General features: G+C 45.7%; 1 protein-coding gene across 5 annotated transcripts in view; it reads left to right on the forward strand.

Annotated features, from left to right (window-relative positions):
• The first annotated feature begins 1,028 nt into the window (after positions 1-1,028).
• TRABD2A (TraB domain containing 2A) overlaps positions 1,029-15,177 on the forward strand; it is a 79,294-nt gene continuing 65,145 nt past the window's right edge. For all 5 annotated transcript variants that reach the window (XM_071731131.1, XM_071731132.1, XM_071731133.1 and 2 more), the window contains exons 1-2: positions 1,029-1,672; positions 10,272-10,832. In XM_071731131.1, coding sequence (XP_071587232.1) covers positions 1,568-1,672; positions 10,272-10,832 — 666 coding nt within the window. In that variant the 5' untranslated portion in view covers positions 1,029-1,567. The remainder of the gene's footprint in view (positions 1,673-10,271; positions 10,833-15,177) is intronic.

Consider the following 15,177-nt stretch of genomic DNA (forward strand, 5'->3'; position numbering starts at 1 on the left):
AAAACCACAGAAGCATACCCATTCATCCCCACAGGACAGCAAGCGAACAGTGATTACCAAAGTAGAAACAGTAAAATTACTGCCATTGAACGCTCAGAGAAGATGGACAAATGTATTGCGGAGAAAGGTCTGCATTAAAAGTAACACCTTAGTCTGCCATTTAAACAAACAGGTTCATGGAGTGGCATGACTTTTTCAACTTCATTTGACCTCTGTTATATTTTTTTATTATTATTATTTTATGGCTTGAACAGACTCTGGCTTCTGCCTTTGGAAGTCCTTAATTAAAACAACTGGAGATGGTGCCAGAGGGAAGGTACCATGCAATAGGACCATACACTGTGGTGGACAATGCAGATTTAGTATTCCAACTTTAAAGGCTTCCTCAGCTCTAGCCCTAAGAGTGCCAACAGTTTTATTATGCATTAATTGTACATGCCATATTAAAATTATGAGGAAGATCCTATCATGAAGATTCAAAGAGTAGACTAAAAATTGCTATGTTTCTGGTTTTGCTCAGTATTTTTATGACTGTGATTAATAGCAGTACGTACTTTTCTGAGGCCTTAAATGCCAGTCACCTTAGAAAATATTGCTGAATTTTACAGTTAAATTCTTCTGTGCATTGCTGATCTGAAATAGATCCCAGTGCTTGTGCAAAGCACACAAGACACCAAATTTTGTCCCAGGTCTCCTAAAACAAGAAAACATGAGCGTGTCAAAAGTAATGGCTCCTCAATTTGAAGCTGATGGACAAGAAAGACACTTGGGAAGAGTCACGTTATGGAACTTGATACTCACTTTAGGAGACCGACAGGCTGGGCAGAGACCGGCAGCTGGGCCGGGGGCAAGCAGGAGGCGGGAAGCGGAGGCAGGCAGGGTAAGGCAGGACAGGGCAGGGCCAGGAAAAGGCAGAGGGCAGGCGGGGCAAGGCGGGGCAGGGCAGGATCGGGGGGCGGGCAGGGCCCTGGGCACGGCGGGGAGTGCAGGGGCGGGGCGGGCCGTGTAGGGGGACGCAGCCACCCCAATCCCCCGGGGCTCGGCGGGGGTCACCGCTGTGCTCAGCGCAGTGCTTCGCCGCCGGGGGGGCCCGGGGCATCCCTCCTCCCCCTCTCCGCTGCCGCCCTATCGCCCGCCCCCGGTGAGCCGGGCTCCGCGCCCTCCCCTTCCTCCCCCCGCAGCCCCCTCACCCCGCACGGGACCCTTTAAGAGAAGTGGGCAGCGGCTGGAGGGCTACTTGGCCAGGGGATGGGGCAGCTTCTGCGAGGGTTCTAGAACTGGGTCGACCAAGAAAGAAAAAAAAAAAAAAAAAAAAAAAGGGGGGGGAGGGGGAAGAAGGGAAAAAGAGTGGGATTTTAAAACAAAACCACAAAAAACAAACCAACAACAAAAAAGGAAGGTGTGGAAGCAGCAGCAGCAACAGGAAAAAGTAGGGACAAACCAAAGAAAAAACCAAAGAGAAAACCAAAGAGAAAAAAAAAAAAAAAAAAAAAAAAAAAAGAAATAGAGAGAGGGAAAAGAAACCCGTCCCGTCTTCACATAGTGCCAAGTGTGGGAGCGAGCAAGGATGGTGCATCCCGGCTGGCTCTGCCTGTTGCAGGGCTCTCTCCTCCTGCTGGCCAGAGCGCGGCAGAGCCGCGGCCCCGCCGTCTCCTGCCCGCTCCGTGGAAAGGTAAGCGCCGGGCCGGCGGGCTCCGACCGACGCCGGGGCAGCAGCAACTCGGGGGCTCCCGCGGCACGGCAAAGGGGGAGGGGGTGTGTGGGAGCAATGCAGCAGTCTCTCCTTCGGGGGCGGTCTCTCCTTTGGGGGCGGTGGCGAGACCGTGGAGCGCGGGGCCAGCCCCGCCGTGGCTGAGCCTGGTGTGCGGCTGGGGCGGGAGCTGGGGGAGGGGCAAGGTGGCTTGTCGGGCGGTACGCCAGGTGGGGCGACCACCGCGGAGTACTGAAGGAGGGGTGTGACGGAGGAGGACCCCGGATATGAGCCCCAGTAGGATCCTTTGGCTGGGTCTACTGGAGCTGCTTACTGCCCGCATCCCTCGCTGAGGGTAGGCGCTTGCCTCGACGCTGAACGCGGAGCGGGGTGGAGCAGGTTCGGATCCGCAAATGGCCGTGTCCATGCAGTGGAAGCACAGTTCTAAGTTGTGTTTGGCTTTGCTTATACTCTAACCTCATCAGCCTGAATCTGGTAACCAGGAGCAGCACGTGCTGACCTGGCTCCAATGGGTGGTAAGCACCGCTGAGGGTCCCTGATGTAAATTAGGGGTTCTGTTCTGGCCTGCGGAGCAGGATGTCACTCCCATGAAAAATCAGACGCTGAGAAAAAAAGTGGTTCTTGCTGCACGTCCTAAGTTAGAAGAACAAAAACTCATGTAGAAAAAAACTCTCCTTAAGTTAGTATTGTGTTAATACTTCTTAGATACTTCTAAGAGATACTAATAAGACTGAACATTCGTACTGTCTTGTTGACATCTGCTTGGACCTGGAAGCAGTCTGACTGAAAGGTGCCGTGCACCCAATCCTATTCTGGGCCATGCATCCTCCCATTTGTGTGCATCTCCTGCCTCAAGCAGGTCACCTCCTCCAGCACAGTCCTTAAGGGTATTGTAAAGCCTTGAGAAGTGCAGATGAGCTGCACTGGGGAGGTGCCAAAGCTGCAGTGGGCTCACTGCAGGGTAGGTGTGCAAGGGTAGGTGTGAGAAAGCTTTGCAGCTGTGAAAATATGTTGCAAATGAGTACTTAGATAAAAGTGTGAGGTAGAAGAGTTTGATAGGGGGGGTTGCTGTATTGCTTACTATATAGAGGAAAGGTACAGTGGGAAAATGGGGTTAGAATAAATTTAGAATAATTTACACAGGGAATAGAGGTGCAAAAAGAGGAAGTCACTCCTGTTGAGTGATGAGGTTCAGACTAGATCCCCTTGCTTTTTAAACTCTTCTCATGAGTCTAGGTGTGGCTGGATCCAAACTTAGCCCCAGTCTTGGTTAATAGTTTAAGAGATTATGAGTTTATAGCTAAACAATCATATCTGCATACACAATTCTAAATACCACTTATCTAAGATTTCAAAGTTTTGTCATGCTTATTCCCAATTCATCTACCATCTGTCTGGATGTCCACTGTTGGTTTTCTCCAGAGTTCAAACCCTAGGTTTCCTGAAGCAGACTCTCAAGCACTAGATTTTGTAAAAAATAAATAATTTGAGTGCTACATCAGCAGGGTCAGGTGCAGAGGTTGACCTGAACAAAAATCCCTGGGAAATTATATTCTTAGAGACTATTTAACTGCCCTGCACACAAGGGTTTGGTCCACTGGTAATATTTGGGGTCATATTCCTTACTAGATTCATTCACAGTCCTCAAGCAGACCATTATCTTGTCTAGTTGCAGCTGCTGTTGTAACTTTGAAGCCTTCCGTCTTCTTATTCACACTAGCTCTGGCAGCGCTGTTTTGATTAAATAGTTACACATTCAGTAAATCTAATTGGAAATTTACAGGTCGCAGCCTAAGGCTTCAGCAAATCTAGCTACTCCTGCTGAGTAAGTAAAGCTAAGCAAACAGCATACTAAGTCTCACAATATTATAACTCTTAAGTGGTTCATTCTATTTAAAATTTACTTACTGAAGCTACGCAACCTCTTAACCTGAGAGAAGGTAAGCACCTCTTAACAGTGAGAGATGTTAACTTCCTCTACAGAAGAGGAGAGTTGCTGGGTGTGCAGTTCAGTTGCCACCCAGGGAGAGCTTGAATTGGGTTCATACAGTGATCCATCTATGGTAAAAGATTTTAGTGCTTCGAGGAGCAGCCTTGAGATTGGCCCCAGCTCAGAGAGGTATCAAGTGGCCATGCAGCCACTCTCACTGCCTAGCAGGGTGAGCCCAAAGAAGGCTCACTTAGGCTGTCCTATTGATGGAATAAAGTGGTTGGCTCACAGTCAAACAGCATACCGTGGGAGAGCTATGCATGAGGCTCCTTGTACCCACAACTTATTAGTGTTCTCTCTGTCGCTGTGCTCCTTTGTGAGTTTCCTGGAGGATTTCTTGGCCCACCTGCAGCTCAAGCCTTCACCACCCTGGAGCCTCTGCCAAACTGCTGAGGTTTTGGTTAAACATAAACCTATATCTAGCCCCTGGTCTAGGGCCCTCTCTGCCTCCATCTGTGCATGCCACCCCTCTGCAGCTGTGGAGGCTGCAGCATCTCCTCCTAGGATTTAGGGCCCTGGCAATCACTGGGGGAGTGTGCCTGAGCTTGGCTTAGACAGAGCTTTAACTCTGCCTTGGAGGAAGGTGCATTTACCAGTTTGCTTATGCCTGGATCCAGTTTGTCAGCCGGATTTATAGGTGACCAGCCATGACACTGCCACAAAGTTAGGTGGAGACTCTGGAGTGGGTGTCCCCTTTTCCTAGAGGGCATGAAGTGCAAAAGCTGTGGAATGGCATAAATCTACTGCAAGGAGCTGGTGAGAGCAGCAAGAAGGGGGCAGCCCCAGAGAGCCTGAGCAGCAGGAATTGTACTTGTGGAAATGGGTAATTCACTCATCTGGTGTGACACACAGGGACTTTCCTCAGGAGCCATTGGCTGGAGTTCTGCCAGTTAAGAGCAAAACTGGGGGTGAAATGTGTTAATGATACTTCATTATCTGCTGATTACTCTGTCATTACAATGTGAGACCACTTGTAATTCCGGTATTGATGGGCTGTTTCCTGGGATCATCAGAACAGCAGTGGTAGCTACACTGTCTAGGCCTGGCAGGATCTGCCTTACTCACAAAAGTGTATCCTCAAAAATATTATACCATTGCCCTGGGAAAAAAAATATTCCTCCTTGTCCTTGTACCATCAGTGAAGGTGTTTTTATTTGTTTTTATCTTAATTCTTTCTTTATGGGAATTCTTTTCTTACCTCTCTAGATCAAAGAGTATACTTATGTTCTTTTTCTCAGATTGCCTAAAACAACCCACAATAAATATGTGCATAAGTGTCTGAAAGACAAGTTGCAATTTTAAGACATGAACATTCAATACTTCAGAGGGTTTTCTCATAATCACTCCAAATTATAATTAAAGCTGCAACCAACCAATAATGTGCCCCATCATTCTTTATTAAGTAAGAAAAGAAAAGGGCTTCCAGAACAGTTCATGTAGAATAAAGTATACTGGAATCCTTTGGGTTATATTCCAGTTCCCAGTTTGGTAGTGCTTTCTTTTTGCTCAGTGTTGGAGTGTATTGGTAAATTTAACTGTAGAATCTAAGGATTAACAACAGAATCATGTTATAGCTGGTTAGTATTTTATGGTGTGTTGCTCCTACTGGGGGCAATTAATTTAGATGGCTGCCTTTCCACATAATATGTGCTTCAGCAGAGCAAGTTGACCGTCTGCTCTCAACCCTTAGCTTTTTAATTAGAAATTTGATTTTTATTTTTAATTTTTGGCAAACAGAAACTGAATATGTTCTTTTTAAATAGTTGTACCCAGTACAATGTTTATCTTGAGTTAGTTATGCTTACAATCTTAAGATGAATTTGAGAGTGTCAGTAATGCAGGTGCGTAAAAACTTACCTGCCTAGCATTTCTGCATCCATTACTTTAGAAGCATGAAGCACTTTATGCAGTGAATAAAGGCATGGTCTTTGCTTCAGTTAGGTATAAATGAACATGACAATATAGATAAGAGGAGAGATAAAAGGGAGGGAGAAAGCCATATAGGCAAATTTATAAGGCTGCTTCTCGTGTTAAATATTGCACGTCATGTGTACTTTGCTTCTGTAGCAAGCAAGCAAAAAAACAAACAAACGAAAAAAAAGAAACCAAAAAGATGTGCATTGAGAAACCGTGCAATCCTGGGATGAGGTTTTGAAGATGTGAGTGCAGAACCAAGTGGTTTATTTGAGAGTTAAGGGGTCCTGAAAGACACTGAAGACACAGAGGGCACCTACTGGCATATCTAGTTACACACTTTGTGTTGGAAAATGTTTTGTCTACGTCGATGAGACTGGCAGAAGATGGAAGGAAGCAGAAATGAGGTAGAAGGAAGCAGATCAGATGTAGTTTGACCATATCTTAAGTTCCCATCCAGTTCTTCAGTCTTTGGACATCAGTTTTCCTTCTCCTCTGAGCCTGTGTCCCCCACATCTCCACAACTTTCCCTCATGAATGGTTATGGTTTTTAAATTTGCGTGCTTTCTTCTAGATGTTCAGAGTGCTGCCACTAGATGTATGTTTTGCTCTTCCTCATTTGTTTGTTTGTTCATTTTTTGTTTGGTTTGGATTTTTTGTTTGTTTTATTTTTCTGCATTATTTTATGGATGTTTGCAATAATTTTACTGCTAACGGGCAGTTAGTCATTTGCCCAATCTGAGCTAATTTGTCAGATTACACTTTCTCTGATCCTTTTTGGCACCATTCTTCCATCACAGTCATTGCTGCCTGACCTAAAATAATGTGTGGTATCTGACCAATGCAGTAGTATTTGTGTGTTTGGAAACACCTGTCTATGGTGGACCTCTAAAATGAACAGAATATGAGTCCTGGTGTTTCTTTAAATCTTAAATCAGAACTATTGGAAAGGTGAGGGAGATATCAGTCAGAGCCTGTGTTCTGCTGAAGGAGACAGAAGGAAGGCAGGAGGAGGTCGTGGGAATTTCCGTGGCCAACCAGCTATGTGATTAGAGGGCAGATGTTTGATATGGCACTAGCATATTCTGGTTTCAGATACCTAAATTTACTCCCCTGTCTCTAAGGTCTTTTTTGCTAGACACTCTGCTCCTGAGGAAAAACCGTTTATGTGCACCATGATTTTCCAGGATTCCTGAAATGCCTGATGCTGTTGTCCACCAGCCTTGGAGAAGTGCTGTCTGGCCTTAGGTGCCCCCAGCAGATCTCGTTGTGGATAGTGGAGTTTGTCCCTGTGCAGCCCTTGTTGGGAAGGAAGGCTTTCCTAGTCTGGCAGGGAGTGGATCCTGTAGGTGCCAGTGAGTCATCTGTGTGACAGTGTCAGCTTGAGCAGCTGACATAAATTGGAGAGTGGAGACAGAAATAGTCATCTTGATCTAAAACCTGACTTTTTGTTGTTATGCTGCTGAAAATGAAATTCCTGGAGCTATACAATACAGCTCTCTTAAGTCTCCAGACTTGGTCTGTAATTCATGCTGGTTTTAAAGCACCCCTTTATGATGTAACAGCTGTGTAGAAGGATCCTACTGCAAAGGAAAATTGGCTTGTAGCACCTTCATCTACTGCATGCTCTCAGGGAAGTGTAGTGTGAGAGAGGTGCTGTCAGTGAGCGTATACTGCTCTGCATGAGGCACAGGAGTGTATACTGTATGAGGCTCAGGAGCCTCAGCACCACTCCTTTGCCATCTCAGTCACCTAGAATGTTGCTTAATGGCTCCCCTTTTATGGTCTTGGGGAGAGATTACACCCTTGCTTTTCTCTCTCCGTAACTGCAGTGAGACATGTGAGGTCCAGGAGATTCACAGGGACTTGAGACTGCCAGGAGATGCAGCAGGGGAAGCACAGACCTCAGTCCCATCCCTTCTCACATGAAGCATTACTGGGCTGTTGGCAGGGGTCTGGCACGGAGGCATAACAGTACTGGGATTGCTTTCTTCACCTGCTAAAGAAAAAGGAGATGGTAAAGGAATGTGAGGCACTACGATGTCCTTGTCAGCTGTAATGCCACCTTTTGGAATGGAAGTGAGCTTTGTGAGCTTCCGTTGTAGCATCACCTGATGATGATATCCAATTGCTGTTGCCTGGAAACTGGCTCTACAGGGTCTGGGGAGCTTTCCCATCAATGGTGGGAAGCAAGCCTGTTCTCCTCCCATGTTTGTTCCAAATAGTTCTAAAAAGGGATGTCTTGGGGTGGTTTGCCAATTCATGACTGCTCCTGTTGGCATGGAAGTGCTGGCAAGAGTGCCCAGCTGCTCTGCTTTGTAAGGTCTCAGTGTGTAGGACTATGTGAGAAGTTTTGCTTGGTCTTCTGCTTCCAGTCTGTGCTGCAGTCTATTTAAAGGAAGACTGTATTTACTCTGTGCCTGATGGCCTGTGTGATTTCCGCAGTGGTACCAGTAATAGCTGACAGTACTAATCTGCTTTAAGTATCTGATTGTGAAAATTGGAGGGACTTGCTGAGCGAAAAAAAAAATTAAGTTACAATAACAAGCACCTTTCTAGTTGGGCTAGAAGTCTGGAGCAGTGCTGATGAAGAACATTAAAGCATGGTACCATCCTTCTAGATGTGAGCCTTCTGGTTGGATTTATTCAGGGAATGAATTGAAGTTTTAAGATGGCTGGTGACCACTTGTTCCTTACAATGCCTAGCAGCTGTGGCTGTTCATGGACCATGTACATGATCAGGCTTGTCTGAGGTGCCTCTGCTTGTCTTTTTGTTTGCTTGTAAATAGAAAGCAGCAATTCTGCTCATTCTTCCTTACTGGCTGCTGACTACTTCCAGTTAATTTTTACTACAGTGGTATGTCCTTACATTTTTTTCATTTTTTCCATGGCATTGATCTAATGACAGGAGGGAGCCCAATCTCATTTCCCCTCATTTTACTTTGTGTATTCATTTACTTAAGTTCTTCCTTGTTCTGGGTCAGATTAATTCTCAACTGTGCCCTGTGTTTGTTTATCTCTTAGTGCTGCATTATGTTTGTTCTACTTTTTTTCTGTGGTCTTCAGGAGAGTTTTTATGGTCTGTAATGCAGGAGTGCATTCCAGATCTGTCCTATGGGATCTGGAATTGTAGCATGGTGTAAGGTCTAAGCCTAAGGTATTGTTAAGACTTTCAGTATGTGTCTGAGGAGCTCTTTGGAGTATACTTGCTTTGTCAGTCTGTGCTTGTAAGCTGGTCTGGTGGTAGCATTTTGGTGAAGTGTTGTCTGAACTGTGGCCTGTGTTTGGTGTAGATAGCTTCTGGAGAAGGTTGTTTCTGATTAGCCATTGCAGATTAACCTTTTTGACCTTTGTAACCTTTGTGTGGGTCTTTTGTATCAGAAATTTATAGGCAGTGTGTTGCCAATAAATTCCTTCAAGCATCCTGTTGTGTATTTGGCAGTCAGGCTTCTTAGATCAGCACAAATGCACACTTAGCCTCAGACTTGAGGTTAGAGTTAGCAGCTGGCTAAAGGCTGACCAGATGTTTGAGTGCATCTGGAAGCCTATCCTCTTACTTAGGCATGCAAAGGCTGACTCTTCCTGTCTGTGCAGACACAAATAGTTTGTGTCTGTCGCTTCAGTAAGGACCACTGCATCAGTAGGGATGCATCACTGTAGGAGGTCATGCCTACTGCTGCTGTAAAATGACTTGGCAGGATCCAGTCAGGATCCATTTTGCCCCATCTGCTTTCATGTCCCATGGGATTGCTTAAGGGCTTGATCACAGCCCCGTCCTCTGGTAGTCCTGGACAAACTATGTGGCATGTTTTGCAGCAGAACAAAGCCTGATTCTGACTTTCTGATGGCCGTGTTTTTTGAGAAATTTTAAATCTAAAGAAAGAAGCTTTTCCCTCCTCTGTGTTTGAAAGGACATGCCCTGGCACTGCAGGCTGAGTTTGGCCTGTAGAATTTCTCCCCTTATTTTTCAAGGGATTGTATGTACTTCTATGTGCTATAAGAAAAAGAAGAACTGGACTGTAAGGGGTCTTGATGGTATGTCTGCCTGCTATGACCTACATCCATGTAGAACTGAATTTCTGGTTGCTCCAACGAGTCTACCTGTCAGCTGTGTTTTGTGTTAATTTTTTGTTTGGTGTCTTGCTCAGAGCAGAAACTCCTCCCTAGATGCTGTGGCACCCTCTGACTGAGCCTCCCAGCAGTTTCTTTGATGAAAGGTGTCATGCTGTGCTGGAGTAAGGAGGCATCAAGCTGAAGGTGATTGCTGTTACTTCTCTGCTTCAGCATAGTGATGCCAGCTTTTGACTCAATAAAAGGTGGAAGCTGGATAAGTGTCTTGAGCTCTGCTGCAGGTTTTGGCAGATACCCAGGTGGCTTTAATGTTGAGAAGACTCAGGGCTTCCTTTCAGGAAGAAAAAGCCAGGGACAATGTTCTTGTGTTTTTAATTAGTGAAATGAATTTTGACCTCAGGACCTGAGAAAAACATGGTCAAAAAGAACTGTCTGTGAGCAAAGCTGCTTTAGGAAAAGAATATGCTGGCAAACTGCTGAGCCAGCTGACCTGCTAGCTTGGAACCAAGCTTTCCTTAAGCCCTGTGCTGCAGTGGCCTGGTGTGAATATCTGTCCTTAATCAGCTGTGTCTCCCTCTCCCCCAGCAAAGTGAGCTGAATTCCTTCCTGTGGACCATCAAGAGAGATCCTCCATCTTACTTCTTTGGTACCATCCATGTCCCATACACACGTGTCTGGGATTTCATTCCAGAGAACTCCAAGAAGGCCTTCCAGCAGAGCCACATAGTATACTTTGAGCTGGACCTCACTGATCCCTACACCATCTCAGCTCTTACCAGCTGCCAGCTCCTGCCACAGGGAGAAAACCTCCAGGATGTGCTGCCCCGTGACATCTACCGCCGACTCAAACGTCACCTGGAGTATGTCAAGCTCATGATGCCATCCTGGATGACCCCGGACCAGCGGGGCAAAGGGCTGTATGCAGACTACCTCTTCAATGCCATTGCTGGTAATTGGGAGCGGAAGAGGCCGGTGTGGGTGATGCTGATGGTGAACTCTCTGACAGAAGTAGACATCAAGTCACGAGGTGTGCCCGTCCTGGATCTGTATCTGGCCCAGGAAGCAGAGCGGCTGAGGAAGCAAACGGGTGCTGTAGAGAAAGTGGAGGAGCAGTGCCACCCACTCAATGGGCTGAACTTCTCCCAGGTAAGACAGAGTGCTGTGCAGGGTTCCAGGTGGATGCTGCTGTCAATGGATATCCCAGCAGCAAGAGTAAGGGCTGGAGTGTGGGGTAAGCGCTGTTATCCCAGAGACTCACATTTGCTCCTGGAAGCCTGTGCCTCTCCTGTGCCGCTGGGACAGTTTGCTAGCTGTAGGAGTTCAGGACATGTTCTAAATTCATTTAGACCTGGCCTGGGGAGACCTCTGTTGTCTTCCCTGGGTAGCCTTGAGCGTTGTCCAGTATAAGAGATTCTGGACCTCTGGATGTCTGCTCTCTGATGCTGTCTGGATGTCCCTACTAGAGCCTGGGGCAGACTGGGGCTCTGTGTCAAAACTTGTTTTGTAATAGCCAGTTAAGATAAAGATGTGATCTATTTGGAGAATAGGGGTGCAGTGAGCGAAGCTGAGAAGTAATTGCTGCTTGGAAAAGCATCCCAGTGCCCAAAAATTTGTGTCCCATCCTTTGCATTGGGAATAGGGTATGGTTTTAATTGTGATTTTTTTTTCCTTACTTTGAGACCAGGTGAGGGTGGGCACAGCATATCTCCCTGCAGGGAGCTCTGCAGGCCCTTGGGCAAGTGTCTTTGTGTTTTCAAACCTGCAGGAGTTCAGCACCATTGTTCATGCAGTCTCACGCTAGGCAAGCAGAATGATCTCTGTGTGGTCCCTGTGTTGGATGGAGCAGTTGTGGGCTTTTCTCTCTGAACTAAATACACCAGGGAGCATCTCTCACTGTCTCTGCCTATCCACTGGGATTACAAATGGGCATACCATTGCTCCCTGCCATTGGAGGACCTTTTCTTGCAGGAAGGTCATAGTTTGTGGTAAGGAAGTGGTGCTTGTTTAGGCATAAGGGAGACCTGCTGTTGCAGCATGCCCTGGTAGAACAAGGTGGGAGAATCTCTGGTCATGGGTCTGGGGAGTTGTGATTTATGCCTGAGCCTTTCCCCTGTATTCTGAAGCCTATCCTGTCAGAGGTGCAGCTCAGCAAGGACAGGTTCAGGGCAGAGTTTAGAAGTACTGGTACAACATCCAGTCTTGGCAGGGGAGCATGGCTCAGGGAGTAGGATGGCAGCCTAGGGTGCATTGCTTGCGCAGTCTGTAACTGCAGGTATGGCACCTGCAATTCTCTCTTCCCTTGCTTGAAGAAGGGCAGTCTCATCTGCATCTTCTGTCTTCTGCTTAACTGTGCCTTGAATCCTTGTGCTGCCACTGTTTGCTTGGAGCTACAGGCTGTAGAAACAGGCTGAGAAGTCCTCATTCACTTCTTATATGGTTGAAGCTGTATTAACATTATTGCTTGTGTTTTTCTGACACTGCCTTTCTGGTTTAGCATAATAGAAGAGGTATGAGGGAAGAATTTGCTTTCTCTGCTGTATTGTAAAGCAGTGCTGGGGAGGATGAAAAGTGCAGGTTGCAAATCATCTCCCTGTTGAGTTTATGCACTGCTGATACTTCAGACCTTAACACAACTTTTCTTCAAGCAGTGTCTTGTTGTGCTTATATTTTTTGCTAGTGGAATAAACACCACGTGAGCTGGGAAGCTGTGTGAGGAGGGGACACAAAGCTGCAGGGTCCCGAGTTCCCTACCTCAATGACATTTATTGTGAGATCTCAGCTGCGGGGTCAGGGAAACCAGAACTGCAGAAGAAACTTCACTAATTTTCACTAGTTGGGAAAATCACAGCCTGCGAGTGGATGGACCTGTGCATGTACATCACGTAGGCTGCTGCTCTTCCACATCTGTTTACTTCCAGGGAAAAAGATCACACTGTTCCTTAAGAGTGCAGGACTGGAGCAGCTACTGCAGCACAAATTCACATCCTCACTTCTGCCCAATAGTAGATTGCCAGTACAGACAGCTTAACTGGAGGCAGATGGTTTTTATATTTCTAAGCCAATTTCATGGCTGTTTCAGAATCTGACTTATGAACTCTCATGGTTGGCAATTCTGTAAATCTTTGGTTTCAGAGCTTTCTTCTAGGTTTATTCAAGCAGTCGAGTTAATTCTGTGTTTAATATAAACCAAACAAAGATTTTAATGGGCTGTTTGAAAATTATTTGTTTTCATATTGTCCTTGCTGTCTGGGAACCCCCAGCATCAGACCATTTCTTCTATCTGCCTTTAAGGTAAGAAAACACAGAGGAATGACTTACAAAATTGTGGTGGGGAAGAAAGGACACAAAGCCGTTAAGAATGGTTCAGTACTGTGCAAGAAATGCTTTCTTTCTTGCAACAGACTCAGAAAGATCTGATACACTTAGCAAGTCCAGTGCTTTGTGTTTCTGTTGTTGTGTAGGATTGCTCTGTCATTCATTTATGACCTGGTTGTACTGCCTGGTAAAGAGGACTCCCAGGCCTCTTACAAGCAATAAACCATTATTAGCTAGGTCCCATTATTTTTGATACATACCATCAGACAAGGCCTGGTTGGTGTGGGTATGTTACTTCATGTGAAACTCTGGAACAGTTTATTATTGATTACCTGCGTGGAGTTGCACAAAGCTCAGTAACTCTAAAGTGCAGAAAAACCCAAACTTGAGACTTCTTTCTTCATGTGAGGAAAGAGGTAAAAAATGAGCAAAAAAATCCACATATGCAACAGCCAACACTGCCGGTCATGCTACTCTTTTCCTTTGGATATATTTGTTCTAGTGTCCTCTTTATTTTTTATTTTATGAGATTTTACCCATAACATTTCTCAATTCTTGTTCAGCTCAGGCTGGCTGCCCACATAGCCAGACCATAAAAGTATCATTTCTGTAATATACACAATGATGAGCATACAATCTGTGAAATATTCTACTGCCTCATCAATCCCCCTCTCTTATTCCAAGATCTATGCTTCAGGAAGTATGGAAGGATTAGTCTGTCTTGTATGCCAGGGTCATGGTGTTCCTGTTTCATGCTGTTTCCATCCTAGTTTGTCTTAGACTTTTTTCTCCCACCTGACCTTTCATGCATAATCTCTGTCTCATTGCAGTACCCTATAAGGATGTAGGTCTCATTCCTAGCAGTATCCAGGCTTCTAGAAGATAAAAGGCTTTGTGGCTATACACAATCTGTGACTGCTGACTTCCAGCGCTGGACTCAGTCCCTCAAACCTCCCAGCTGTTACTTTCAAGTTATTTGTCTGCTTATATGTTTGCTGGATTTGAGGCAATAGTGCTCCAAAAGCCTGTGCAGCTTTGCTGTTGGATTTAGCTGCAGTATCATGAACGTGAGTTTGCTACTGGCTCAGAAAATGAGATGGCCTTGGCCACTCACTTGTAAACAGGTTTTGCTTTGTCACAGTCAGGTGGTGTTCAGGCTGTGTTTGTTACAGACCCACTTGGTCTTGAATGCACGAAGTTTGTTGCTACCCTCTGTGTGGGACTTGGGCTTAAGTGTCTCAACACTATCCATCCATCACCATTTCCAAGCCAAGACCCTGGCCAGTTTGACTTCCCCAAGCTTGAGATACTAGATGGAAAACCCTAGCTGTCAGCTGTTCTTTATTTGAGAATTGTTTGGGTCTTTTTCCCTTCTAAAGATTTAGCAGCAATGGCTTGAAAATAGTCCCAAAAGATACGGTATGAAGTTGGAGAGAATTGTGCTAATATAATTTCAGACAGCTTTTTTGCTACACTGAGTTATCAATCATAATGTTTGCCTTTAATTCCCGATTGGAATGAGGTCAGATCTGGCAGTGTTTCCATTCATAAGACCCCCATGCAGGCTCACCTTTGACAACAGCAGTAACAGAGAAACTCAGAGAAAGGAAGAGCAAGAAGAGTCACAGGTGCTAGCTCTCCAGGGAGTAGTTCAGATCCAAAGTTTGTAGCAAAGCAAAAAGCAGTTGCTTGGTGAAAGAGCAGACAGAGGAGCAGAGCACTTGCTGCTGAACAAGTTGGACTGGACACTACTTACGGTAACCTGATTGTATCCCCTGCCCCGAGGGTGTAACTTCAAGATCTGTTTGTGAGGAACAGCCCTCCCTTTTCAAGTCATGGGAACATCGGGATTTTCTGCACATGAACTGGAGCTAAACCCACTGAATTGATACTATTTGCCTCTTTGGCTGTTGGAATCTGTGACCTAAATTTGTTTTTGTTTTCAGTTTGTGTGTAGGCACACCTACAGCCTCCATGTCTAGACATCAGTGATGGGGAATGGGCTGGCTGGTGGGAACCTAAATAGCTAAGGTATTTTTTGGAAAATATCATAATCAGAGTTTAATTAAGATCTTTTTAACTACCTCAGGAGCTCAGAGTTCTTCTGTGGGAAGAGTGAAAGGGGAATTCAGTTGCTGATTTCCTCTCTCAGCATTCGTAAGGATGCAGAATTTGT

The sequence above is a fragment of the Heliangelus exortis genome, chromosome Z, assembly GCF_036169615.1.
Source record: "Heliangelus exortis chromosome Z, bHelExo1.hap1, whole genome shotgun sequence".
NCBI lineage: Eukaryota > Metazoa > Chordata > Aves > Apodiformes > Trochilidae > Heliangelus > Heliangelus exortis.